General features: G+C 43.7%; 2 protein-coding genes across 5 annotated transcripts in view; one reads left to right on the top strand and one right to left on the bottom strand.

Moving 5' to 3' along the window:
* The window catches only part of DMTF1 (cyclin D binding myb-like transcription factor 1), a 44,950-nt gene extending 43,653 nt beyond the window's left edge, over positions 1 to 1,297 (top strand). For all 3 annotated transcript variants that reach the window (XM_011961777.1, XM_011961775.1, XM_011961776.1), the window contains one exon: positions 13 to 1,297. In XM_011961777.1, coding sequence (XP_011817167.1) covers positions 13 to 122 — 110 coding nt within the window. In that variant the 3' untranslated portion in view covers positions 123 to 1,297. The remainder of the gene's footprint in view (positions 1 to 12) is intronic.
* Positions 1,134 to 24,075, bottom strand: TMEM243 (transmembrane protein 243, mitochondrial). Of its 2 annotated transcripts, none has more exons than XM_011961779.1 (5): positions 23,798 to 24,075; positions 23,004 to 23,296; positions 3,980 to 4,030; positions 2,943 to 3,047; positions 1,134 to 1,731 (listed from the first exon to the last, which is right to left on the bottom strand). In XM_011961779.1, exons 2-5 carry the CDS (start codon positions 23,079 to 23,081, stop codon positions 1,609 to 1,611), a joined length of 357 nt encoding a protein of 118 aa, XP_011817169.1. In that variant the 5' UTR covers positions 23,082 to 23,296; positions 23,798 to 24,075; the 3' UTR covers positions 1,134 to 1,608. The 2 variants fall into 2 exon arrangements, with proteins under 2 accessions (XP_011817169.1, XP_011817168.1); XM_011961778.1 differs by having other exon boundaries at positions 23,942 to 24,075.
* Positions 24,076 to 25,751: the final 1,676 nt, after the last annotated feature.

The raw sequence follows: 25,751 nt of genomic DNA, 5'->3' as shown, positions 1-25,751 counted from the left end.
TACTTATTACAGATCCCATACTCCAACATCATCAGGAAGAATCAAATATCATTGGATCATCCTTGGGCAGTCCTGTTTCAGAAGATTCAAAGGATGTCGAAGATTTGGTAAACTGTCATTAGGATAATTCTTAGAAATAGGCAGTTCAAGCAAAGAAGCCACACTGTTAATTGCAACATCTTCAAAGAAATAGGAGCAACCCCCAAGAGGCTTAATTTACCAATTTAGCCACAGTGCTTAAGCCACACATTGTTGCTGCTATGACTTACCTCCTTTAAATACATCATCTGAGGTTGAGTTTTATGACATTGTGTAGTTGAGTGGAGGCTGGGAGTTTTAAGCATAAATCCCTGTGTTTAATGTTACATGGCAATAAGGAATTTCATTCACTTCAGCCACTAAGAAAAGTTTAGAATCACGAAAGCTTAACTGCTGTGGTTTAAAATACAGTTTCTCGAAAGATCAGACATGGCACTGTCTCCTTTCAAGTAAGCCTGGTTGTAGTTTAGATAAGTCATTTCAACATGGTCTAGAGCTTACCGGTGATCTTCTGATCATCAAGAAGATTAAGTTTGAGACTTGACCAGCATACAAATACAGAGACCTAGGAGGTGGTCTTGTGGTGGTTACATTTGATTAACCCATTGCTGGCAGTGGGAGCTGATTTAGGCAGGGTAAACAGGAAAGCATTAAAAGAGTTAAAATTCACTACAGGTTTTTTGTTACTTTTAAAGGGAATATGGATAAGCATAGTAACAAAACCCACCAAAATCTAAGCAGTTTTCACCCCCTCAGAAACCACTGTCATTAGTTTACAAAGTTAGCACTTTGAAGTAAAACTACATGAGGAAGGAAGTAATGTTACCTATCCTTGATACCATGACAATTTATTACATGTTTCGCAACATAAATTACCCAGAAAATCGTTTGTCATCCACTTAGTGTGTTAGGTGGTGGGGTACAATATAACCTCTCATCTCAGGCAATTTTTAAAAAAACAGTATTTGCTTCTATAATGAAACAAATCTAAGAGTCATTCCTATACTACAGAAGGGTTAAGGCAAAGGTAGCCTTTTGGGCTTTTTAATGAATATGACCCCTATAGAAAAGTCAAGGGAAAAAAAAAAAAAACCTTGTATAAATTATTTTATTTATTATTGTAATTAGATCTTCACAAAGTTGTCTTTTCACTGTTTTGTTAACGTGAAATTAAATTGTAGTTATAAGCAAAAGTCGGTTGCCTAGGGAACAACTGTATATTCAGTTTAACAGAAATAAAAGAATATTTGTCTTAAAATGCAAGATTTGTTTGTTACATAGCCTTTTGCCGTGCGATTACATTATAAAAATGTTCATTTCAAAAGTGAAATGTTGTGCTGTTTGAGCTTTAAGGGTTGGAATGTTTAGGTACAACATAAGCTCCTTAAAGAAAAAGCAAAGTGATCTAGGCTATGTCTCCCTTGCAAGAGGGAATTACATTTACAATTAACATGAAAATCATGTATCAGACTTCTGCAGGAGATTCTTCAGCATACCTTATCCAAAAATTACTCACTGTCCTAATGTATCATTTTGAAGAGTCGTGGTAAGTAGTTCTTCTTGGCAGCCTCACCTTCCCACATCATGGAAGTACAGGTTTGCACATATACACAACATGATGATAGAAAATATGATATAGTATATTAGCTTTCTAAATTTGGGTTCTAAGTCTCCTTGTCGATACCAGTAGATCTAAAAGAAGAAGAATTAAAGTTTATAAATAGTTAAAATTTAAAACATAACATTTTTTCTACCAATTTCAAATTTCATTAGTATTTGTTTATTCCCCTAAATGAGACAAACATTCTCCATATTCTGACATCTCTACATTCCTGAGACCACTGCAGCCAGAATTTAATTCTTACTCTGAGTTTCCACATCCAAGATCATACTTATTCCTACTTTCTCAGTTTACTTTCCTTTATGTTCAAACCTGTATACTCCACCAGTCATCTGGCAAGCTATCCAAGAACATATACTTGGACATACTACTTAACAGGAAAGGAAGACAACATTTAGACTCATATGATTCATACAATTGGTTCAGACTGCAAAATAGGGCTTCCATAGTATACCTGGATTAAGTTAGTTCATTGTTAGTCACTTTAGGCTTCAAGCTAGGGGAACAGGAAAGCTCCCAAAGTGCGATGGGCCAGTCCTTTTTCGGGTTATGGGAGTACATAGCAGGATCAGTGAATTAGAACACTTGGAGATGTCTCCTCGTTTAATTTTAACTCAGATAAACAAATTACTATTATGATTTAAGCCCTACAGAGATCAAAACAATTGTTTTTTCTTTTGATTCTGCCTCTCAAGGAACATGAAACAATGTAGCCAACTAATGAATGATTGAACACTGAGGAGCCACCACCATCTTTGTTTCTTTACCATAAAACAAACATTTGCAGTAAATCAAACATTTTTACAGCTGCAGCTTCAGATTTCCCAGGAGGTTTTGGTGTTAATACCTCCACTGTGGGAGACAAACACGTAGATTAAAATAGACTAATTTTGTAATCATTAGAATTCAATCCAGAGTGTGCTATCTCTTCCCTTAGCAGTAACTGGCATTTTCCAAAGACTGCTGGTCCTCATATAGTCCTTGAGTGAAGATGAATTAAGTAAATTAAAATATCTGGCCACCTAAGTCTTCCCACTAATTTTTTTTTCTTTCTTTTTTTTTTTTTTTAAGCTATCAAGGGAGTAGAGTTTCTCTTTGGGGTTACAACTTTGGGATTTAGGAGAACTCAGATTTTATTGAGAATTCTAACATACTTTTAGGGGGAGGATGAGGATATAATTAAGAGATACCCTTTTGTATAGACCCAAGGCTGAAAATTTTTGTCCTATGCATTGCAACTTAAATCCTCAAGAACACTGTTTAAATTCTCAACAGTACTTACAAGTATGCAGGCAGTAATACTACTCAAAGAGATGCAGACAGCAAAGAATATATTCAACGGTTTTGGAGGTAGTTGAGGGAAAACAAAAGCACTGATCAGCGTTACCTGTATGAAGAGAAATTATGTAAGGCCTTAATAGTAATTCCAAGACTTGGTAATTACCAACTGGAGTCCAGGCAACACAATTACATCTGCCACCAAGTTTGCTTTCTAGAATGTTAATACAGTAATTATAAATATGTTTGAGTTTTTAGTAGTACTTCCTCCTTTTCTAACCTTTCCCTTATGAAAGGAGAGAAAACATTAGTAAAACTAGCTGATCCCAAAATAACTTCTTTAACTAAACCTCACTCCCAGAATTAATGATTCTACTGGAGAAAGTTCTAGCCATTTTGTTATTTTAAACATTCCTAGCCAAATGAATATAATCAAAGCCGGTTTTGCTATAACATTATGAAACACACTGAAAGACCTAATATCGTGTAGTTCTGTTTCTAACAGATGCAGCATTTTATGCAATCTTTTCATTAAGAAGCCATGGAAAAAAGCAGTTATCAAATTTAATGAAAATGTGCCAGAAAAATGTCAAACTATGGAAAATACAGCTTTTAAAAATTTTATTGTGATAGCTCCATGTATTTTACAGTATGTATACGGTAAAACTGCTATACACTGTGACCAGATCTTTTAAAACTTGACCAAAGGGTAATGGATATGTTCTTTAGGAACAAAATTAATAGAAATGGGGAATTATGGTAGATGATGACAGAAGGAAGTGGCTACTAGCCACTGACATTTTTACAAATTTACTAGGCAAAACATGGTAAACTCAGTTACCTGAAAACCAAGTTGTCTGACTTGTACCATTTCACATATTCAACCTGGGGGTGGGGCGGAATTAAATTAGCTACTCCAATTAGCAATTGCAATTTTGTGGTAATAAAAGCACTTAACTTTTTGGAAAGTTAATCATAATTGATAAAGTTTTCAAAACTTTGGCTAAGAGCCTGGGTGAGGCACAAAATGAGGATACTTACTAGAATCAATAAGGATGTTAAACTGCCAACAACTAAATTGATGATTCGATCCTGAAAGAGAAAAGAATTTTTAAGCCATATGACTTGGATCCATGTTACCTTCAGTATAGTGCAATGCAAGGGGTTGGGATGGTTTACAACAAAGAAACCCAAGATCCAGTCCTTCTCTGAGCTTTACACATAAAACTACCAAACAAAGCAAAGTGTACTGAGTCATGAGAATGGAAAATGTACTTTGGGAAAATGGCCAACTGGGGAAGGTTTCTTGAAGGGACAGAACATTTATACTAGAGTCTTGATTGGGTAGTATCAAATGGGGAAGGGAGGCTTACAAATAATGCGTGTGCTGCGGAGGATAGTATGAGACAAAGGAAAAGGACAGGCACTACGGGAATGGCCAAGCCACAGCATTGGTTAAAAGTATCAGGAGCCAGACTAGATGTGGAGTACCATGATGTGTCTGGAACTACATTTGTAATACAGCTTAGGTATCCTTGTCTCATCTAAAAATAGATGCTACTGTTAAAAGGGATGGATCCTAGAGTGCCAAAGACTTGGTACTTGCAGTCTTAAAAGACCATCCAGTCCAGTAGTTTTTCCAAGTTATTTAATAGTGAAAGCCTTCAGTATATAAACAAAATCTTCACTGAATGAAGAGCCTACCTACTGAGCTTTCTTGTCATTCCCATCCCACCCCAACCAACAACAAAGAACATTTGAAAAACTGATCCAATCCTAATTTTACAGGTTAAAAGTAAATTTAGGCCCAGTGTGGTTAAATTATTTGCTAAGAGTCATATAGCAAGTTAGAAGCAATTTTGAAACCAGAGATTCCTGAATCCAGGTCACTGGTTAGAAGTAGTTTCAGGTACTACTAAAAAGGTAAAGTAAGATAGGTTGCAGAACTACAGATTAAAGTTAGGGTTTAAGCCCTGATTAGGAAACACTACTTTAAGGCCAATGAGAATGACATGCAGTCTTATTTCTGAGAAGTCAAAGCTGAATCTTTAACGAATCAGTCATCTTAAATATTGTTTTGATAAGGTCTGAGCAGAGAACAGCAGGATATGGAACATAGGCTGCCAATAAACAAAACCTCAGAGATGGGAAGGACACAGGAACAATCACAGAGCAGCAACCGAATCCTCATTTCCAAGTAGTCAGCTTTTAAAGGTAAGAACCCACAGAAGTTAAGAGTCAGGCAAAACTGGGAGGGAAAGAGTGTAAGAAAGCCAAGTATTGGATGTGCATAATCTAACCAAGGACAAATCACAACTCTCCAGACAAGGCCACTGCAACTGAAAGGTTAAAGAACAAAAGAAACTGGACTCCAGCCACATCCTAACTCCAGAGGACTCCGAAGAGATCTTATCACGACCTCAGCTAGAGAAGCCTACACAGCACACAGGAGCCTGAAGTTAGGACCACCTGTTAGGAAAGGGACCCAGGGACAAGTCACTGATCACTGTAACTTTTTCCCACATGGGATGAATAAGTGTGTTTAACATAAAATGTGTAGAAAGACAAAATCCATGGGAGCCCCACTGTTTTTGAGAAGCAAAAATATCTGCTCTCTGAGCTCCCGGGATTTCCAAAACGAAGGACTGCATACCTCACAACAGCTATCCCACCAATAGAAGCCAAGCCAATAAATCACTAATTGCCAAATGACACACAGCAAGTTGCCTACCAGGATCAAAGTAGGAGAAAAATAATGGTAAAAGGATATTAACTATGCCAAGAGCATTCACCAATCCTCTCCTTAAAAATTCTGGGATGAAATGGTAATATGACTGTTTCACAGCAAAACAGGCTCAGGGAAACTGAGAACTTTCCCAAGATCTCAATACAATTAAGTGATAAAGACAAGATTCAATGCCAGACCTCCTTTCTCCATTTATACGTCTCACCCAAAGAACCACCTAGAATGCTAGTGCTGGTCTAGACAAAGATGGCAAGTGGCAGATAACACCTCAAAAAGCCTATTAGCAAAGTACTAAACTAGGTGCTTATCTTTCAAGAATGAAAATTTCCTCATAGGTGACTTTGTTCCACATTGTTGAATTTCTCCATATAACTGATTTTAATCATCCTGATGAAATTATATCTAAACTTTAATGAATACATTCCTGCCTGCCTTTTAGATAGTCACTGAACAGAATTCCAACTGATTTTCATGAGTATCAGTTATTGTTATAATGTAGTGATCCCCTCTGGGATTCCCAAGATGGGATGAACTATTTATTTAGGACATGGCAGAAGTGTTTCTAGAATATTTTCTTTCTCCAAGCCAAGGCCTTCTGCTATCAACATAATCATGAATTCAGGTATGCAGAGTTAACTTCAGAAGCCCTCCTACTTCTAATGCTCTCTTGTTTTAAACGTGCTACTCAAAGTGCAGTCTATGAACCAGCACATGGCCCCACCTGAGGGAACTGCAAGAAATGCAGAATCTTAGGCCTCACTGAGACCAACTGAATCAGAATCTGCATTTTAACAGGATCTGGTAATTTGTGTGCACATTTAAAATGGAGAGGCTATGCTCTAAAGTTTAGTCTAAAGTCATTTTTAAATATTAACTTCAAATCACAGGGTGGATCTCCTTCCCTGGGCCTAGAGATTACTTTTCAGGGTTTTAGCAGCTCTTCTAGCTTCCAATCTCCAAAGAGGATAATAGAGAATAATTAAATTGCTAGTTAATTAACACTTCAAAGGACAGTTTGGGGAATAATATGCTCCAAATTGGAGCTATAGTACATGGAGAAAAGTGAATATTACATTTAAACTTTACTGTTTATGGAATAAATGGAAACTCAGATTATTTCTACTTCTATAGTTAGTCTCTATTAACTCAATTATTTATCACAGAACCTAGCTCTGTCTCCTCCCCAGTTTTATTTTCACTCTAGTTCTACCTATCATAACTTGTCTCTGCCACCAGAAATGTAAACCTTATACTGTGGCTTATTTTTACTCCACAAGGAAGCTGACCGGACAAAGGATGGCAATTAGCCTGGATCCTTGCCTGCTAAGAGGACAGGATACAGATTTAAAATTTCCTTCCCAGAGACAAAATATTCTGCAACAGGTTTAGAGATAGTCTGAATTCATATATACATGAACATAAAAACAGACATTGTGTGTGCACATACATGTGTATATATACAGTTGAGATTTCACCTATATCACCTCATATAATTCAGATGCAAATACGAAAGTGAATAAAAACATCTCTACCTTCCAGAAGTTTACACTATCCAGAGTTCAGGAGGGCACTAAGAAGACAAAGTGAGCTATCTTGGGCAGTCAAGGAGAGACTAACAGAGAAGTCAAAACCCTAAGGAAGACTAGCAGATGGAAAGGAAAGATGGTTCATGAAAGGAACCCCATAAAGACCCATGGGAGAACAAAAGCATTGCCGTTACAAAAACGCAATGGGACAAATGGAGATTGTTGACCCAAGTTTCATGAGAGCTGAGAGGAAAGGAACTGGAATGCAATGCACAGTGAAGAGTCTGGGCCTGACGGATTCATGTCTTTGTCTTCCTTTAAAATGAGGAATGAGAAAAAGATGGAGGTATATGCAACTGGTTTGTATCTGGAATGGTGGAAAGAAACTCTGTAAAGCAAGTAGGGAATATGTTATCTCCATTTACCAACAGGTAACTAGGTTCGAGAAGACTGACTTGCCAAAGGTCACACAGCTAGGTAATGGCAGAAAATCTATCCAATGCTGTTTGCAAAATGCAAGCATAATGAGAGGTTCAAAAGGTCTAACAGTCCTTAAACTAATAAATATGGACCTTAACACAGTCCAGAAACCAAGGTTCTCATCTCATTCTGCCACTAGCTAGCTTCGTAACCTCAAAAGGATTCCTTAACCCATTTGACTTTATCAAATGAGAAGACTGGGCTAAATGATACCTGGTCCCTTCCAGTTCTTAACACTTTATGGTTCTGAATCCCCAGACTGCACTTGGGCCAGAGAAGAAGGACTAATGCCCTAGTGAATAAAAGCCAGAGAACCCCTATACTTGCCTGGTCAGTCATTAGCCAGTATCTTGATACTAGAGAAACTAAAACTCAAATGAACAGGTGGTAACAATGGCCCTGGGAGGAAACTGGCAATAATATCCCAAATAACCAAAAGCTAGCTCTGCCTGCCTTCAGCTCTTCAGCTCCCTGGAAATATCCTGGTTCTAAACAGTTTGGAATGCTTACAAGCGACATTGTATTCAGCCTTCCATTTCCATGGCAATGTTTTGCCTACTTCCAAAATGAATTTCAAGGACATGTGCTACTATAATAAAACCCTAACCTAACCTAACCGACAATAAAAAGACCAAGACAAAATTTCTAAAAGGCTTTGGGGAATGGGAGGAAAAAAAGGCTAAAGAACTTACAAAGGCCAGGCATAGTGGCTCACACTTGTAATCCCAGCACTTTGGGAGGCCAAGGTGGATCACTTGAGCTCAGAGATTCAAGACCAACCTGGGAAAAATACTGAGACCTTGTATCTACAAAAAATATAAAAATTATCTGGATTTGGTGACACGTGGCTGTAGTCCCAGCTACTTGGGAGGCTGAGGTGGGAAGATCACTTGAGCCTAGGAGGTCAAGGGTGCAGTGAGCAAGGATCACGCCACTGCACTCCAGCCTGGATAGAATGAGAATCTTCTTTTTAAAAAAAAAAAAAATTGTCTAAAAAACATTTATCATTTAAACTCAAATGTTTGTATGAAGATTCCTGACAGCCAAGTGGGACGTACAACAGAATTTTAAGTTCTAACTAATAAAAGTAAGCATACTGGATAATTAAGAGTCAAAATTCTCCTGGCTTTAAAAAGAATTTGTCCAATGAGTCAGGACAAATCTAGGGACACAGAAAATGCAGATAATTCATACACAATCATTTCTTATATTGGTCCATAAAAATATCCCAGAGGCATAATGTCAACCCAGTTCCCCAAAAAGTGCTACTCCCAATTTTGACTACTCATCTGTATTAGTTTCCATGCTGCTGATGAAGACATACCCCAAACCGGGTAGTTTGTTAAGAAAAAGAGGTTTAATGGACTCACAGTTCCACATGGCTGAGGTAGCCTCACAATCATGGCTTATGGTGATAAACACGTCTTACATGGTGGCAGGCAAGAGAGAAAATGAGAGCCAAGCAAAAGGAGAAACTCCTTATAAAATCATCAGATCTTGTGAGACTTATTCACTACCACGAGAACAGTATGGGGGAAACTGCCCCTATGATTCAATCATCTCCCACCTGGTCCCTCCCACAACACATGGGAATTATGGGAGCTACAATTCAGGATGAGATTTGGGTGGAGACACAGCCAAACCATATCATTTCATCCCTGGCCCCTCCCAAATCTCATGTCCTCACATTTCAAAACCAATCATGCCTTTGCAACAGTCCCCCAAAGTCTTAACTCATTTCAGCATTAACTCAAAAGTTCACAGTCCAAAGTCTCATCTGAGACAAGTCTACCTATGAGCCTGTAACATCAAAAGCAAGTTAGTTACTTCCTAGATACAATGGGGATATGCGCATTGGGTAAACACACACATTCCAAATCAGAAAAACAGGCCAAAACAAAGGGGCTACAGGCCCCATGCAAATCCAAAAACCAGCAGGGTAGTCAATTTTTAAAGCTCCAATGTCTCACATCCAGGTCATGCTGATGCAAGAGGTAGGTTCCCACGGTTTGAGGCAGTTTTGCAGGGTACAGCCTCCCTCCCAGCTGCTTTCACAGGCTGGCCTTGAGTGTCTGCAGCTTTTCCAGGCACATGGAGCAAGTTTCAGTGAATCTACCATTCTGGTGTCTGGAGGACGGTGGCCTTCTCACAGCTCCACTAGGCAATGCCCCATGGGGACTCTGTAGGGGTTTCAACCCCACATTTCCCTTCTGTGCTGCCCTAGCAGAAGTTCTCCATGAGGGCCCTGCCCCTTCAGCAACCTCTGCCTGGACATCCAGGTGTTTTCCATATGTCCTCTGGAATCTAGGCAAAGGTTCCCAGACCTCAATTCTTGACTTCTGCGCACCCACAGACCCAACCCCACATGGAAGTTGCCACGTGTAGCTCTGATGTCATGGCCTGAGCTGTACCTCGGCCCCTTTTAGCCATGGCTAGAGCTGCTGGGACACAGAGCACCAAGTCCCTAAGCTGCATACAGCAGAGGGGCCTGGGCACAACCCACAAAACCATTTTTTCCTCCTAGAACCTCTAGGCCTGTGATAGGAGGGGCTGCCTCAAAGGTCTCTGACATGCCCTGAAGACATTTTCCCCATTGTCTTGGGGATTAACATTTGGCTCCTCATTACTTATGCAAATTTCCACAGCTGACTTAGTTTTCTCAGAATTTTTTTTTTCTATTGCATTGTCAGGCTGCAAATTTTCCAAACTTTTATGCTCTATTTCCCTTTTAAAACTGAATGCTTTTAACAGCACCCAAGTTACCTCTTGAATGCTTTGCTGCTTAGAAATTTCTTCTGCCAGATACCCTAAACTCATCTCCTTCAAGTTCAAAGTTCCATAAATCTCTAGGGTTGGGGCAAAGTACCACCAGTCTCTTTGCTAAAACATAACAAGAGTCACCTTTACTCCAGTTTCCAACAAGTTCTTCATCTCCATCTGAGACCACCTCAATGTGAACTTTATTGTCCATATCACTATCAGCATTTTGGTCAAAACCATTCAACAAGTCTCTAGGAAGGAAACTTTCCCAAATCATCCTGTCTTGTGAGCCTTCCAAGTCTCTAGGAAGTTCCAAACTTTTCCTATCTTCTTCTAAGCCCTCCAAACTGTTCCAACCTGTTACCCAGTTCCAAAGTCGCTTCCACATTTTCGGGTATCTTTACAGCAGCACCCCACTCCTGGTACCAATTTATATATTAATCCGTTTTCACACTGCTGATAAAGACATACCTGAGACTGGGTAATTTATAAAGAAAAAGAGGTTTAATGGACTCACAGTTTTTCAAGTGGCAGAAGGCAAAAAGTACATCTTACATGGTGGCAGGCAAGAGAGAAAATTAGAGCCAAGCGAAAGGGGTTTCCCCTTATAAAATCATCAGATCTCATGAGACTTACTCACTACCATGAGAACAGTATGGGGGAAATGGCTGCCATGATTAAATTATCTCCCACCGGGTCCCTCCCACAGCACGTGGGAATTACGGGAGCTACTTCAAGATGAGATTTGGGTGAGGACACAGCCAAACCATATCATCATCCTTCAGAACTCAACACTATCAACTTCACTGTAAATCCTTTCCGGACACCACCCTGGGCACCTCCCCTCAGAACACCCACATCACTTTGCTCAGTCTTCACACTTAACTGCATCAAAATAAAATGTATTACTTGTGTCCCACACTAAGACTGGCAGTTAACAGTGGGAAAGACAGTCTACAAATAGTCTCCCCTTACCTGCGGGGGATACACTCCAAGACCACCAGTGGATGCCTGAAACTGCAAATAGTACCAAACCCTATACATACTGTTTTTTCAATCAGATAACAGAGATGATTACTAAGTGACTAACGGGCAGGTAGCATCTACTGTGTGGATACACTGGACAAAGGGATGATTCATGCCCCCCGCAAGAGCAGGACAGAGAGAGTTAATCACATTATATAAAACAGTGTACAATTTAAAACTTACAAATTATTTCTAAAGTTTTCCGTTTAATATTTTTGGACCACGGCTGACCACAGGTAACTGAAGCCTAGAAAAGTGAAGCTGTGGATTAGTAGGAACTACACTTGTTTTCCTTCTTGATAGTGTGGCACACTGTAGGCACTCAATGAATGTTCGTTAAATGAAAGGACTCAAAGCAGAAGTGGCCAACAGTATTTTCTTTAGAGTGCCTCTCACCAGTAGAGACTATTTATCTAATCTTACCACTTATCTGGGGCCTGGGCTATCGATAGGAACATAATGTGCCTCACTGCTGCAGGGCAGGCATGCAACAGCACCGCAGAAGCTGTGGCCTGGTACTGCAGACCAAGAGGTCACGGTTTGCCAGCCACAAAGGTGCAACACCCTAACAGATACCTCCCAGGATAGGTTCTGTTGTTCCCAAATAAATATCAATGATAAACTATGGGGATCTCTGAGGTCCAGGTTTTCCTGAGTACAAGCCCAGTTACTTTCTGCTAGGGCAGGACCAAGGACTGATTTATAAGGCATCACAGCTCTGAACTCCAGTTGACAAATTAATCCTTTGACAATGCTACCCAACACTCCCAGAGACGCACAAGGCAAAACAGAGAAAAGTCCTTGCAGAAAAGCAAAAGCCTGGATGGACAATGCCATGAAGACATTCCCCTCTACATTCTTGAGGGAGAAGGCAGGGTAGAGGGTGGAAGAAGACTCAGAACTCCATTTTCGGTGTTACTTCCAAACTTTCTATGTGATTCCACAAAAGTCTTTCTCCTCAGACAGCATCGCAGGGAGTCCTATAGACCCACATCCCTTACCAGGTGCTCAATCCTATTTCCAGGTTAGACCTCACACCTCCAAGTGTCTTCCTCTGTCAGACATCCCACCCCTGGAAGCTCGCACAGAGGGGCAGGGAGCACGCGGAGGAGGGGGAGGGAGCGCACAGAAGGGGAAGGAGCATGTAGAGGCGGAGAGTGAAAGAGTGACAGTGAGACAAAGAGTGACAGACAGAGTGAGAGAGAGACAGAGTGAGAGACAGTGAAAGAGACAGAGTGAGTGAGAGAGAATGAGAGAGTGAGAATGAGAGAGAGAGTGAGGGCGGAAGGAGCGGGAGAAGAGGCAGAGAGTGGGGGAGGAGGGAGAGAGTGGGGAGAGGAGGTAGTGGGGAGAGGAGGGAGAGAGACTGGGGAGAAGAGGGAGAGAGAGTGGGGAGAAAGAGAGAGTGGGGGAAAGAGGGAGAGAGTGTAGGGGGAAGAGGGAGAGAGTGGGGGGAGGAGGGAGAGAGTGGGGGAAGAGGGAGAGGGGGAGCGAGTGGGGAGAAGAGGGAGAGGGAGGGAGTGGGGAGAAGAGGGAGAGGGGGAGCGAGTGGGGAGAAGAGGGAGAGGGGGAGTGAGTGGGGAGAAGACAGGGAGCGAGTGGGGAGAAGAGGGAGAGGGGGAGCGAGTGGGGAGAAGAGGGAGAGGGAGGGAGTGGGGAGAAGAGGGAGAGGGGGAGTGAGTGGGGAGAAGACAGGGAGCGAGTGGGGAGAAGAGGGAGAGCGCGTGGGGAGGGGGAGCGCCTGGGGAGAAGAGGGGGAGCGCTAGGGGGGAGCGCAAGAGGGGGAGTGCGGGCACAGGCACCCGCGGGCGCATGGGAGAGCAAGTGCGGGAGCCCCCAAAAGCCAGCGCGCATGAGCAGGGAACTGCCACACACGTTTAAACCATTTGATCTCAGGAGAACTCGCTCATGAGACAGCACTGCGGGATGGTGCTAAACCATTAGAAATTGCCCCCATGACCGGATCACCTCCCTCCCAGCCCCTCAACATGTGGAGATTACAATTTGACACGAGATTTGGGTGAGGACACAGCCAAACCGTATCATTCAGCCCGTGGGCCCTCTGAAACCTCATGTCCTTCTCACATTTCAAAACCAATCATGCCTTCCCAACAGTCCCCCCAGAGTCTTAACTTATTCCGGCATTAACTTAAAAGTCCAAGTCCGAAGTCTCATCTGAGATAAGGCAAGTCCCTTCCACCTATGAGCCTGTAAAATCAAAAACAAGTTAGTTACTTCCAAGATACAATGGGGGTACAGGCATTGGGTAAACAGACCCATTCGGAAAGCGAGAATCAGCCCAAACGAAGGGGCTACTGGTCCCACGCAAGTCTAAAACCCAATAGGGCAGTCATTAAATCTTAAAGCTCCAAAATAACCTCCTTTGGCTCTGTGTCTCACATCTAGGCCGCACTAATCAAGGAATGGGCTCCTAAGGCCTGGAGCAGCTCCACCCCTATGGTTCTGCAGGGTACAGCCCCCAAAGCTGCTTTCACAGGCTGGAGTTGACTGTGGCTTTTCCAGGCTTACAGTGCAATCCATGAGGGCTCCCCCTTGCAGCAGACTTCTGGACATCCAAGCATTTCCATACATCCTCTGAAATCCAGGCAGAGACTCCCAGACTCTTGCCTTCTATGCACCCACAGACCCAACACCACATGGAAGCCACCAAGGTTTGGGGCTTGGACCCTCTTAAACAACAGCTCAGGCTATATCTTGGCCCCTTTTAGCCACAGCTGGAGCTGGAACAACTGTGACTCAGGGCACTGGGACCCAGGACCTGACCCACAAAACCATTTTTCCCTCACAGGCCTCTGGGCCTGTAGTGTGGGGGCTGCTGTGAAGGTCTCTGAAATTCCCTGGAGACTTTTCCCCATTGTCTTAGCTATTAACATTCAGCTCCTCAACTACATCTCCTTAGAGGGCCAGAGAAACAGCAGCCTGACCCTCAGTTTGGTCTAGGAACAATACCTCCTGGCACTTTGTTCTTCCGTTTATAAAAGGCTCAATCCCATTTTATACTCATTACTTACCCTCCCCTACCCATGCTTTCCTCAGGTCATTGAAGACAGTGATTATCTTCTCCTGGGATAGGAAAGAGCAAGGCAACACATTCAGCATGTATTAAATGCCCAAAGGGTGCTACTTCGTACCATTGTTTACCTGGACTGAGTGATTCAGACCCTTGAGCCACATCCTACAATTTTGCCTCCAAAGTTCTGCATTTCTCAAGCAAACTTAAGGGTCCCAAACACCATATATAAAAGTTTGATTCTCAGAAATGACTTTGCTTCTCTTCTTCCAAATCATAGCAGACAACTACTCGCCATGAAAGCTGTGGAAGTGGCCTAGTCAGAAGCCTTAGGGGCCAGGAAAAAACATACTGAGAGGATGCAAAATGTGGGAGAAGGTTTATTTTGAGCCCAGCTGAATAAAGAAACCTAAGGCCCTGTGTCCAGGGATTTAATTTGGGTCCCTCAGAGCAGCATGGCTCTGCCTGTACAGGAGCTTCCTCTCGTACTGTCACTGGAGACAACCAGAGGTATAGCAGCCACACAGGCGGAAAGCAAGGAGACCTTTTGTCTCACTGGCTAACCCTAGGATGCAATGAATTACGACCCGTATGTTCTGAGACTTCCCAAAGCAACACCAGACTTTGAACAGTGCCAACCACTCAGGAGGTGCAAGAGAAAGCATTTATGAGAATTCAGGCACACCCACCCTTTACAACTTTTACACTCGATTCTCTCCCAAACGCATGACTTCCACTGCTACATGTGGACCTGTATTTAAGTTACAACTGTTAAGCCTTAGTTTTCATATTTGTACGTCTACCACGTGGGGTTGTAATGAGGATTGGAGGAGAATACATAGCTCCTACAAGACAGTATCTGGCATTCAGTAGTGGGTCAGTAAATGGCAGCTAATACGGTATTTGCACTATTTATATCATGTCTAAGGGGGAATCTTACCAATAAGAGATCAGATTCCTCAGAGCTGAGAGACAGCTGAGCTGGCCTAACACCCTGGCCCCAATTTCTATGGCAGCCCGAGTTTCAAATGCATTCCACCATTCTCACAGGGACACTGAGATTTATCCACCCACATGTCTCTTCAGCAACTCAGAAAATATGGTCACTATGCCCATACACAGCCTGTGAGCCAACCATAAGAAAAAAGTGACTCAATTCAGTAAGCACAGGAATTACCAAAGACCAGCAAAAATCATATCCAGAGAAAACTCAGTAGACCATCAGCTTCCGAGAGGCCACACCTCAGTTTAAGTTTTTTTAATACAATATTGTATTTACTACTGGCCTCTGCTATATACAGCTTAGCAGAAAGAAAAAGAAAGAGAAAAATGACTTTAATTGTATGAGAGCTTGAAGCACCACTTCCTGTTTTGATATCTAGCATATCCAGGTTTCTAAACAGTCCCTGCCTTCTACTGTGAGCTCAGAATGTCCCAAGAATGTAGGTTACTTTTTGATAATGCTAAATTCTCACTTTGCTTAAAACTTAATATACATGAAATCAAGAACTTGGTAAGCCATTGTCCCTAGGGCTAAAAAGGCTACAAAAATGAGGAAACTGGCACCTACCATTTAAGAAGAGCTTATTCTCTAGTTAGGAGGCAAGACCTACATGAGTCCCTCACAGCACGAGGAGTAAGTGCCAGGGGGCATCTTTGACAGCCAGGCTCACAGAAGGAAAGTGAGAAGAGACTGGATTACAGGGAAGGTTCTAAAGTGGGGAATCAGGCTGAGCAGAATTCAGATATTTAGAGAAGAGAGGACACAGCAGAAAGGAGAACGGCATTTGTGAAGAGCAAGGAGGCAGCTAAAAGAAAGGGATCCATGGAGAGGCATTAGCCTGGACTGGGCTTACACAGAGCAAGGGTAAGGCCAGTGCATCTCAACCCTTCCTAGGCACCAGCATCCCGAGGACCTTCCAGAAACACCAGTGCCTGTGCCCCACACCCAGAGATTCCAGTCCACTGGTCTAGGGGTGGAAGAGAGAAAACTTACATAGAGTACTAAAGAAAAAGTGATGGCATTTATTTTTCCTAATTACTTTTCTAGCACACACACAAAAAAGGCAAAGTTGTTTTGACAGGCTGAATGAGAAGAGAGGAGATAACTGTTTCACTTTTGGGTGACTAACCCTCCTTTGAGAGAAACAGCTGTGCTTGGATGATCAACTAGAAGCTCTGTCTAGAGGAAATACACTAAAGCCTGCACTCCTCAGAGAACAGCATTGGTAGCTCTAAGACAGAGGAAGGGGCTGCTGGCACAGACCCAGCTATCTTAATCATAGCTTTATTATTTTTCTCTTCTTTGCATTTTTAAAAATTATTCTATTACCATCCCTACTGAGCCTTGTTCTTAAATAAGCAACAACAAAAATGGCATGAAGTGGCAACTCTAATCTCACATGATTATTTGCAGAGGCCAAATGCTCCAAGTTTGAGTTGCTTGACTAACACTAATCATAAAAAGCCCTTGCTTTTCACCATCTTTGCTTGCTTTTTTTTTTATTGGGGGGAAGGGGATAAAGGAAGATACTTTTGTCTTCCAGAACCAAAGATCTGAGCCTCAGAGCCCACTAACTTGCCCCCTCCACAGAGGGCCTCCCTCTCACTATGGTATCTGCTGAGGAATTCAGTGTATGTACCTTCTCCCCAAATCATTGATTTTATATATCACATCCAAGAAGGAATAAAGGAGCAAGAACTGTCACCACCCTTCTTAGAGGATGAGTCACTTATTTTGTAATCAGTGACCACCCATAGAGTGGGCTGATCTAGAAACTGGTTTGCACTACATGGCACCAAGTGGACAGTGTTCATCCTTTTCCCATTTGCCCTAGCTATAGGATGCTGCTTTGCTTTCTCCAGAGAAAACCATTCTCTCCCTCTCCTCCTAGGTTCACCAGTCTAGACTGACTGAAACTGATTTCAGATGATGCCACAGCCAGCTAACAAGTCGAGATCAAGACTCACAGGCCCTCAGAATAATTTAGTGCCCTTCTAACACAAGACAGTGGGAAAGACTGTCCAAACTGTGTGTTGTACTAAAGCAAACTTTTAAAGGCAGTTGTGGGCAGAAGAGGGGAGAAAATCTCCAGGTTTCAGTTTACCCTAGGGGACAGGATGGGAGGGAAAAGCAGAGGAAGGTGATTCACTGAACCATGTTTTATGTTCTAACATAACTCTAACCATGTTAGAGTTTCTTCTATTCTGTAGAAACTCATCTAGTGATTGCTCCTAGGGAGCCGGAGGCAAGAACTGGGTAAGGCATTGTACTAGGGTTAAAGAGGCCACGCCACCTAAACTGTTTAGGAGGTACTACTCAGGCACCCTCACCAACTAGAGTCACAGTGAAAACTGGCATATTAAAGCTTCCAAAGTCCCACAGTAAAGAAAAATGTTTCACAAACTTGGCTATGGAACCACCATAACTAACACTTCAGCTGCTTTAAAACTAAGTTGTCTGAAATGGTTGGGTATCCCTTATCCAAAATGTTTGGGACCAGGAGCGTCTCTGATTTCAGAATTTTTTGGGGGGCTTTGTAATATTTACATATACATAATGAGATCTTGGGGTAGGACACAAGTCTAAGCACAAAATTTGTTTCATATACATCTTATACATATAGCCTGGAAGACAAGTTTTATACAATATCTTTAAAAATTTTGCGCATGAGGGCCAGGCGCGGTGGCTCAAGCCTGTAATCCCAGCACTTTGGGAGGCTGAGACGGGCGGATCACGAGGTCAGGAGATCGAGACCATCCTGGTTAACACGGTGAAACCCCGTCTCTACTAAAAAAAATACAAAAAACTAGCCGGGCGAGGTGGCGGGAGCCTGTAGTCCCAGCTACTTGGGAGGCTGAGGCAGGAGAATGATTCGCATGAACTCGGGAGGCGGAGCTTGCAGTGAGCTGAGATCCGGCCACTGCACTCCAGCCTGGGCAACAGAGCGAGACCCCATCTCAACAACAACAACAAAAAATTTGTGCATGAAATAAAGTTTGTGTTAAGTACTTTTGTGTGGAAATTCCCACTTGTAGCATCAAGTCAGTGCTCAAAAAGTTTTGGATTTTGGAGCATTTCGGATTTTGGATTTGGGACATCAGTCTGTACTAGCCATACGTGGTTACTGAGCATCTGAAACATGGCTAGTGTGAATTCAGATGGGCTGTTAATCTAAAATACACACTGGATTTCAAAGACTTCATACAAAAAAAGTGTAAAAGTATCTCAGTTTGTTTTTTGTTTGAGATAGAGTCTCGTTCTGTCACCCAGGCTGGAGTTCAGTGGTGCGAGCCTGCAGCTGGGACCACAGGTGGGTGCCACCACGCCCAGCTAATTTGTTGTGTGTGTGTGACAGGATCTCATTTTGTTGCCCAGGCTGGTTTCAAAAGCCTAGGCTCAAGTGATTCTCCCACCTCAGCCTCCCAAAGTGATGGGATATACAGGCCTGAGCCACCGTGTCTAGTTAAATGTTTTTTAATATTGATTATATGTTGAAATGATAGTATTAATATTTTTGAAATAAGGGGTTACATAAAATTATTAATATTTCACTTGTTTCTTTATACTTTTTCATATGGCTACTAAGAAATGTAAATTACATATATGGCTGCTCACATATTTCTACTGGATAGCACTCTTTTAGAAAATGCTAAGCCATAACACAGGCTTGGAAACTTCAGATATTTCTTATTATGTTGGTATCTGTGCCATATTTTTCACCTGAAAGAGAAGTACTATGGCACAAAACTTGGGAATGGTTTAAAAAAGATGTAAAAAGCATCTGGGCATTCAAACTAGGATTCGTAAGATAGCCAACCTAACATGAAAATTCCATAGGTATCAAGGAATGAGGTCTATGTTTCTTACAAAAGATGAACACCTTTCCTTTTTTGTCAATAATCCCTAGGACGGGCACGATGGCTCCTGCCTATAATCCCAGCACTTTGAGAGGCCAAGTTGGGAGGATCGCCTGAGGCCACGAGTTTGAGACCAGCCTGAGCAATACAGGAAGCCCCATCTCTACAACAAATTGAAGTTACGGCCGGGCACAGTGGCTCACGCCTGTAATCCTAGCACTTTGGGAGGCCGAGGCGGGCGGATCACAAGGTCAGGAGATGGAGATCATCCTGGCTAACATAATGAAACCCTATCTCTACTAAAAATACAAAAAAATTAGCTGGGCATGGTGGCGGGCACCTGTAGTCCCAGCTACTTGGGAGGCTGAGGCAGGAGAATGGTGTGAACCCGGGAGGCGAAGCTTGCAGTGAGCCGAGATTACACCACTGCACTCCAGCCTGGGTGACAGAGAAACACTCCGTCTCAAAAACAAAAAAAAATATTAGCCAGCCTTGGTAGAAGGCGCCTATAGTCCCAGCTACTCAGGAAGCTCAAGTGGGAAAATCGCTTGAGCCCAGGAGGTCAAGACTGCAGTGAGCCGTGGTCATGCCACTGCACTCCAATCTGAGTGACAAAGTGAGACCTTGCCTCAAAGACAAAAAAAATCCCTCAGATATTTATGGAACAATAGAGAACTGTTTCACTTTGCCCTTCTCTCCATGATTACACCTGTAAAGCTATTCCTAAATAGGAATAACTTAGAATGAACAATTTTCATGCTAAAGATTGAATAAATCTGGGATTTCAGTAACTGAAATCACTATGTGCACCTGACATACATAAAGGCAAAAGTTCCTTCAGAGATTCCCCAAGAGGGTGCTGCTCAAGGCCAAATTAGTTATATATTAATAGTCATTGTTCTGTAATAGATCTCATTATCTCTCACTCACCTCAGGACTTGGGGCAAACCACTTCAACCCCTATTTTCTGTGAAAGGGCAACAGGTATGCAGATGTCTGGAGTGCTTTGAGAAGCAAACACTGCCTAATTAAGTTACTACTGACCTCACCATTCAACTCATGAAAGGGAGTTGGTGAAGCATTACCAGAGGAAACTACTTGTATGACTGAACACAACCCTCTCTGAGGGTTCCACTTCCTTAGTTGTATAACAGAAAAAAGAACACCCATCTCACAAAGCAATCTGATGATTAAACAAGGGAAAGCTGAATGCCCACTATGTTGCCTGGCACTGAGGAAACAAAAACATACTCCAGACTTTTCTCTGCTCTTTGAGCTTCAGTTCTCTTTGCCTTCGAGTTTGCACCTAAAGTTGAGAGGCTATATGTCTGGGTCAGTCCTCATAAGGCAAGTAAGATTACAAAATGCACAGGAAACCACCTGTCAGAGTAGGACAGGAACCGGGCTTTTATTCTTTCTCGATGTTCTCAGAAATGGTAGTTCACTAACAGCAAGTTTCCACTGTGTAGTGGCTATTTTGTAGTTTCCTGGCATGTAAAACAGCAAGCTGGAGACACCCACACAAAAGAGCAAGTGATGGGTTTCTCAGTGTCCCCAGGACCCTGCTCTAGCAGTTGCTGTCCTCTGTGGAAATGGCTCCACTGTAATGTGTCCTATCCTTTCACTATTGAGGCTCCATTCCTGGGCCTTACCCTCCTCAGGCCCTCAAATCTTCATTTGCTGTGAACACATATGGAGGCCTCTCCTCTCTCAGATGTGGCATCTCCATTTATAAGATACATGTTTTCTTCCACCCTCAGATCGGGGTTCTCTCTCCCTTCTCCATTCTGTAGAATTTCTCTATGTCCAATCACCCTGTCAACTTCACAGAGGGAGCTAAAGGGAGAAATTTTGAGAGATCAAGAATTAATATATATTAACTTTTTTCTCTGAATAGCTGCAGCTATTATTACAATGCCCTAAAGTTTCCTAAATAATCCCAGTGCGATATATTCTTGTAGTAAGTAAGTATGCAATAAAAGATACATTTGGAAAAGTAAAGTTCTTGAATGGGTTTCAAATGGATCATGGGCAACAGGAAATTTAAATCACTGGGTGTTTTCACCCAAGCTGTTCAGAAAACATCAACATTTCTAAGTGTCTGCGTAAATGGCCAAGTCCACTACCAAGTCATCTACCTTTATAATTACAAGAGGGCTAAAAGAGGGTTAAAAGAGGTCAGAGACGGTCTGGATCACCCAGAACCACAATCTATGTGCTGAAGCATGTTGGGGAGGCAGTCTCTTACCTCTTGGGAGAGGGGGAAAAATTTCCCATACAAAAACAACCAGTTCTCGTCTGTACCCCCAACATGTCCCTGTCATAGCACAGATCCAACCACATCTCATTTGCCTACATTTCTTTCCCCACCTGACAGGGTTCCTTGGCTCCCCAGGGCCAAGTACATAATGCTCAATAACGTTTGACTAAGATGGAACATCTACTGGAGGAGGTATGTGTCTCAAACCAGGAGCACTGTGGGCTGGGATTACACAAAGCCACAAGATGAACAAGGTGCATCTTCCTGGAGATCGAGTTTAAAACGCTTTCATATTACAACATTTTGAGAGGAGAACGTAAAATCCACGTGGAGTTTAAAAAATAAAGTAGTCCTGTGGCAGCCTCATAGCTTCCAAATACAGGGCTATTCCCCAGACTGCCAGGTGTACCAGTTCCCTATCCTGTCTGCTGGAGGGCTCCTGCCAAAACTAAGAAATCCCGGAAGCTCTGGACTCTACATGTGCATTACCTTTTGAGAGCTGAAAGCACTTTACCAGAGGTCAAAGATCACCAATGCCACTGGTTTTTTTTTCCTTCTTTTAGGCCAGTCAAGTGAAGCAGGGGATTGCAGAAGGAACAAAGAAATCTGTAACTGGCTATGATCAATTAGTTGTCAACACCAGTGCACTACGACCAGCCAACCAATGCCACTTTTAGGTGAAAAAATAAACCAGGCAGATCTTGCCCAAACTACTCAGAAAGTTAATGCTGACGATAGAAAAAGATCTCTCCTCAATTGTTGGCCCAGGACATCACATAATTAACCCTTTTCAAAAGGTGTTATACATTTTAAAGCCTAGAATAATGTACGATAGCCTGTTTGGGTTCAGGGACCCTTTGATCACTTCCTGGAATGCAGGCCATCATTCAAGAACCCCTCATCTCAAGCCTCTCCCCTTTCCTTGCTTGGCTGCCTCACTGCTCAGCAATGAACCCTTAAGAGTTCTATGTAAACAGGAATCATGAAGCACCCCTTCTTGGCTCTCTTAGGAAGCTCTGGGTGCACACCTGAAGCCTCTGGAGGGTCAGTCCTCCTGCTGCAGGTGCAGCCATACAACCACTAAATCAACTTCCTCCCTCTGGAGGGGCTTCCGCACTCCCCAGAAGGGCTTCCAACCACCCCGAACTTTCTGAACTTTTCTCCACTCCAGCCTTCAACGCTCTTGGCCAACCATGTGTCCCAAAGCAGGCAACGATTGGCCGGGCAAACATCTTGAGAGGGAAGCGGTATTGCAGAACCAGCTTCCTCCCTAAAAGTGCTTTTAGGAGCCGCAGAAGGACCCAGCCAGGACTCGGCGGGAGGGCAGGCGGCAGACACACCCCCCATCCCAGTTTGGAGCCACAATCCGCACTCACCTTGGCGGATGTCTCCCCAAACAGAGGTCTGTTGTCCAGGCCACTGGTGCCATAGGTCCTAGTAGCAAAGTCCTCCATTTTGGGGTTTCTTCACTTTCCCCAAGCCACTTAAAAGCAAGCCAGCATGACTTGCCGAGATCTCAAGTCCACGACAGCAAGCCTCCTCCTCACGGCTCCCGCATAGCCGAACCCGAGTGGTCGGGGAAGTGCTGGCGCCGGCGATGGGTGGGGGCTCACACGCGGGGAACGCGGCCTCTCCGCCCCGGCCCCACGCACCTCCTCATCTTGAGCAGCTGCCGCAGGAAGTGAAAGGAAACAAACACTGCGTGGCGGACTCTCGGCGGGACGCCCCCGCCCGGGCAGCTCCCACTTCCTCAAATCTCAGCCTTCGGCGCCGCTTGGCTCTCCGCACCCCCGCGCCCCCAAGGCAGCGCCGCCCGTCGCTCGCCCCCTGCTGCGGTTAGCAAAGCAAATCGCAGTCCCCTCGCCCCGGGAGTGACTCCCACGCCTCGCCCCCAATTTTTTCACAATAATTTCCCATGTTTTCCCAATTTTCTAAAGTGAACACGTATTCCTTCATGTTCGAGGGAGAAAAAGTTTTCTTGGAAAAACGCATTGAGAACCCCTTTTCTAGCCCTCTGCGCCTCCCCCGCTACGTTCCCCAGCGGCGGGAGGAGTGAAGTTGTAGGAGCACAGCCCAGCGCTCCGCACAACGCTCCCGCAGGGCAGCGGGTTCAGGTAGATGCTGGGGCCGAACCAAGTAACTTGGATCCCCTCTCAGGTGTTGCTTCTACCCCACGGCCGGCGTGCTCCCCGCACCTCCCGCCGCTGCTCTCCCCGCGCTCTCTGCCGGAACCGCAGCAGGAGTACGGTCAGGGCACAGAGACAGGGAGAATCTCGCCTCGGCCCTGCCCAGATTGGCCCCGCGCCCGCCAAACCTCGGCATCCCCTAGGCGCTCGCACACTGGGGGGCCCTGGCTGCGCCGGGGAGAGCGGGCCCTGGGTCCACACCCCCGCCGGGATCCGGTGCCGCGGCCCGGGGACGCAGGCCAGATACGTGGGGGAGGAATAGACCTTCCGCGCTGGCGGGGGGCGGGCGCGCGATGCCAGGGTAGCGATGCGGATCACCTCTTGCCTCCTTCTCAGGTCCCCCGACCGGGACCCGCGGCCTCCGTCGCAAGTCGGCCCGCCCAGGTCGCGTCACAACCGAGGCAGCCAATCCCGCGGGCTGAGGCGCCGCATTGGCTGCGGAGCTTTATTTCTAGAGTTGCCAGCTTAGTCCCCTTAGGGCGGCCAATCTCCGCGGCTGGACGTTTCTCAGCTCCTTAGCCCTTAGTAATTACTGTCCATGCGATCCACGTGGGCAAAGCACATTTCTGCAGATAGTCTTGCACCTGGCTGAAAGCACCTTAAAAACAATCAACCTGCTTTAACCACCTCAGTCTTCGCTTAACAAGGACAGAATGGCAGTCACTGGTAATTTTGGTTTAGGGTTGTTTGCATGTTTGCCTTGATTTGTTCTGTGACAGAGATCTTACGTGTTTACAGAAAGTCAGGAGGCAGTAGTGCTAGATACTTCTTTGACTTGTCCAGTCATGCCGCCGGTGATGGTGCTGACTAAGCACGTTTGCAGCTGTGGAGCCAGCGCTTCGCGTACCAATCTCGTCTTCCAGGTTTTAGGGTATAGACAACTGGAGGTGGACAGGTCATTAAAAGTAACAATGTCACTCTACATTTTGAATCATGTATAAATATTTGGAAACACATACAACCACGCTGGATTCTCAGGGCACTACATAGCGCCTAGATTGAAGAGAGCTCTGAAAACGTTTGTGTGCAGGGAGGGTCTGGGTTGGAACGTTGCACCCACACAACATTTAGAATCCAAGTCATGATTCCAGGCGTCCACTCAACAGTTTAGGACACGGGATGGACTACAAACGATGTAGATACATAGATCTGGAATTTGCAACACTGAGTAGAATTAGTACGGTGCATATCTGACCTACAAGTTATGTATTTTACAAATCGTGTTTGTTTGCTCAAGACTTCCTGATAAAACAGCAATGCTACACGATCCTGCACCCAGTTATCTTAGAAGATTGAATGGCGGTACAAATAACTTTATTCACTCACATTTAGCCACGTTCAACAAAATACTTTTGAGAATCTGCTATGTACCAGACAACTACCAGACGTGGTAATATAGTGATGAAGACACAGGCATAGTCATAGTCTTGAAGCTAGAGTGGAAAACAGAGATGCATAATTAGAATCTAGAGAAAAGAGATACGGTGGCCAAAGGCACAAGCTTTGAGGTTGATCGTTTCTGCCTTCAAATCCTGATCAACAAGCTATGTGACCTTAGACAAGTTATCTAACCTCTCTTGAGCCCCTTCATATGTGACCTTAGACAAGTTATCTAACCTCTCTTGAGCCCCTTCATATGCAAAAAGTGAAGATCATAATAAGAAGTGGAACTATAGTATCTATGTTCAACATTTTTTAAAAAAAGTAATAAAGAATATATAAGACACCCACAAATAATAAATATTCAAATGGTGGCTTTCATAAATGGTGACAAGTGCTGTGAACTGGACACGATGGAATGCTCTGGGGATACATGGGAGGAAACCCAATAGCTTCAGGTGGCAGGGAAAGTTTTCTTGAGGAAGCCTAAATCAGGACCCAAAAGGAGAGTATGAGTTAGCCAAGATGAGGAGGAGAAGCAAAAAGCCAGTCCAGAGA

This window comes from Colobus angolensis, unplaced genomic scaffold (genome assembly GCF_000951035.1).
Source record: "Colobus angolensis palliatus isolate OR3802 unplaced genomic scaffold, Cang.pa_1.0 Scaffold569, whole genome shotgun sequence".
Lineage (NCBI taxonomy): Eukaryota > Metazoa > Chordata > Mammalia > Primates > Cercopithecidae > Colobus > Colobus angolensis.
This window is presented reverse-complemented; position numbering and strand designations above follow the sequence as displayed.

Excerpts from the sequence above, each read along its gene's own strand:
- TMEM243 (XM_011961779.1), bottom strand. The coding sequence starts at position 23,081 with ATGGAGGACTTTGCTACTAGGACCTATGGCACCAGTGGCCTGGACAAC. Across the intron at positions 4,031-23,003 it reads TTGGGGAGACATCCGCCAAG|GATCGAATCATCAATTTAGT; the intron begins GTGAGTGCGGAT and ends TTTCTCTTTCAG. Across the intron at positions 1,732-2,942 it reads GTATTACTGCCTGCATACTT|ATCTACTGGTATCGACAAGG; the intron begins GTAAGTACTGTT and ends TTCTTCTTTTAG.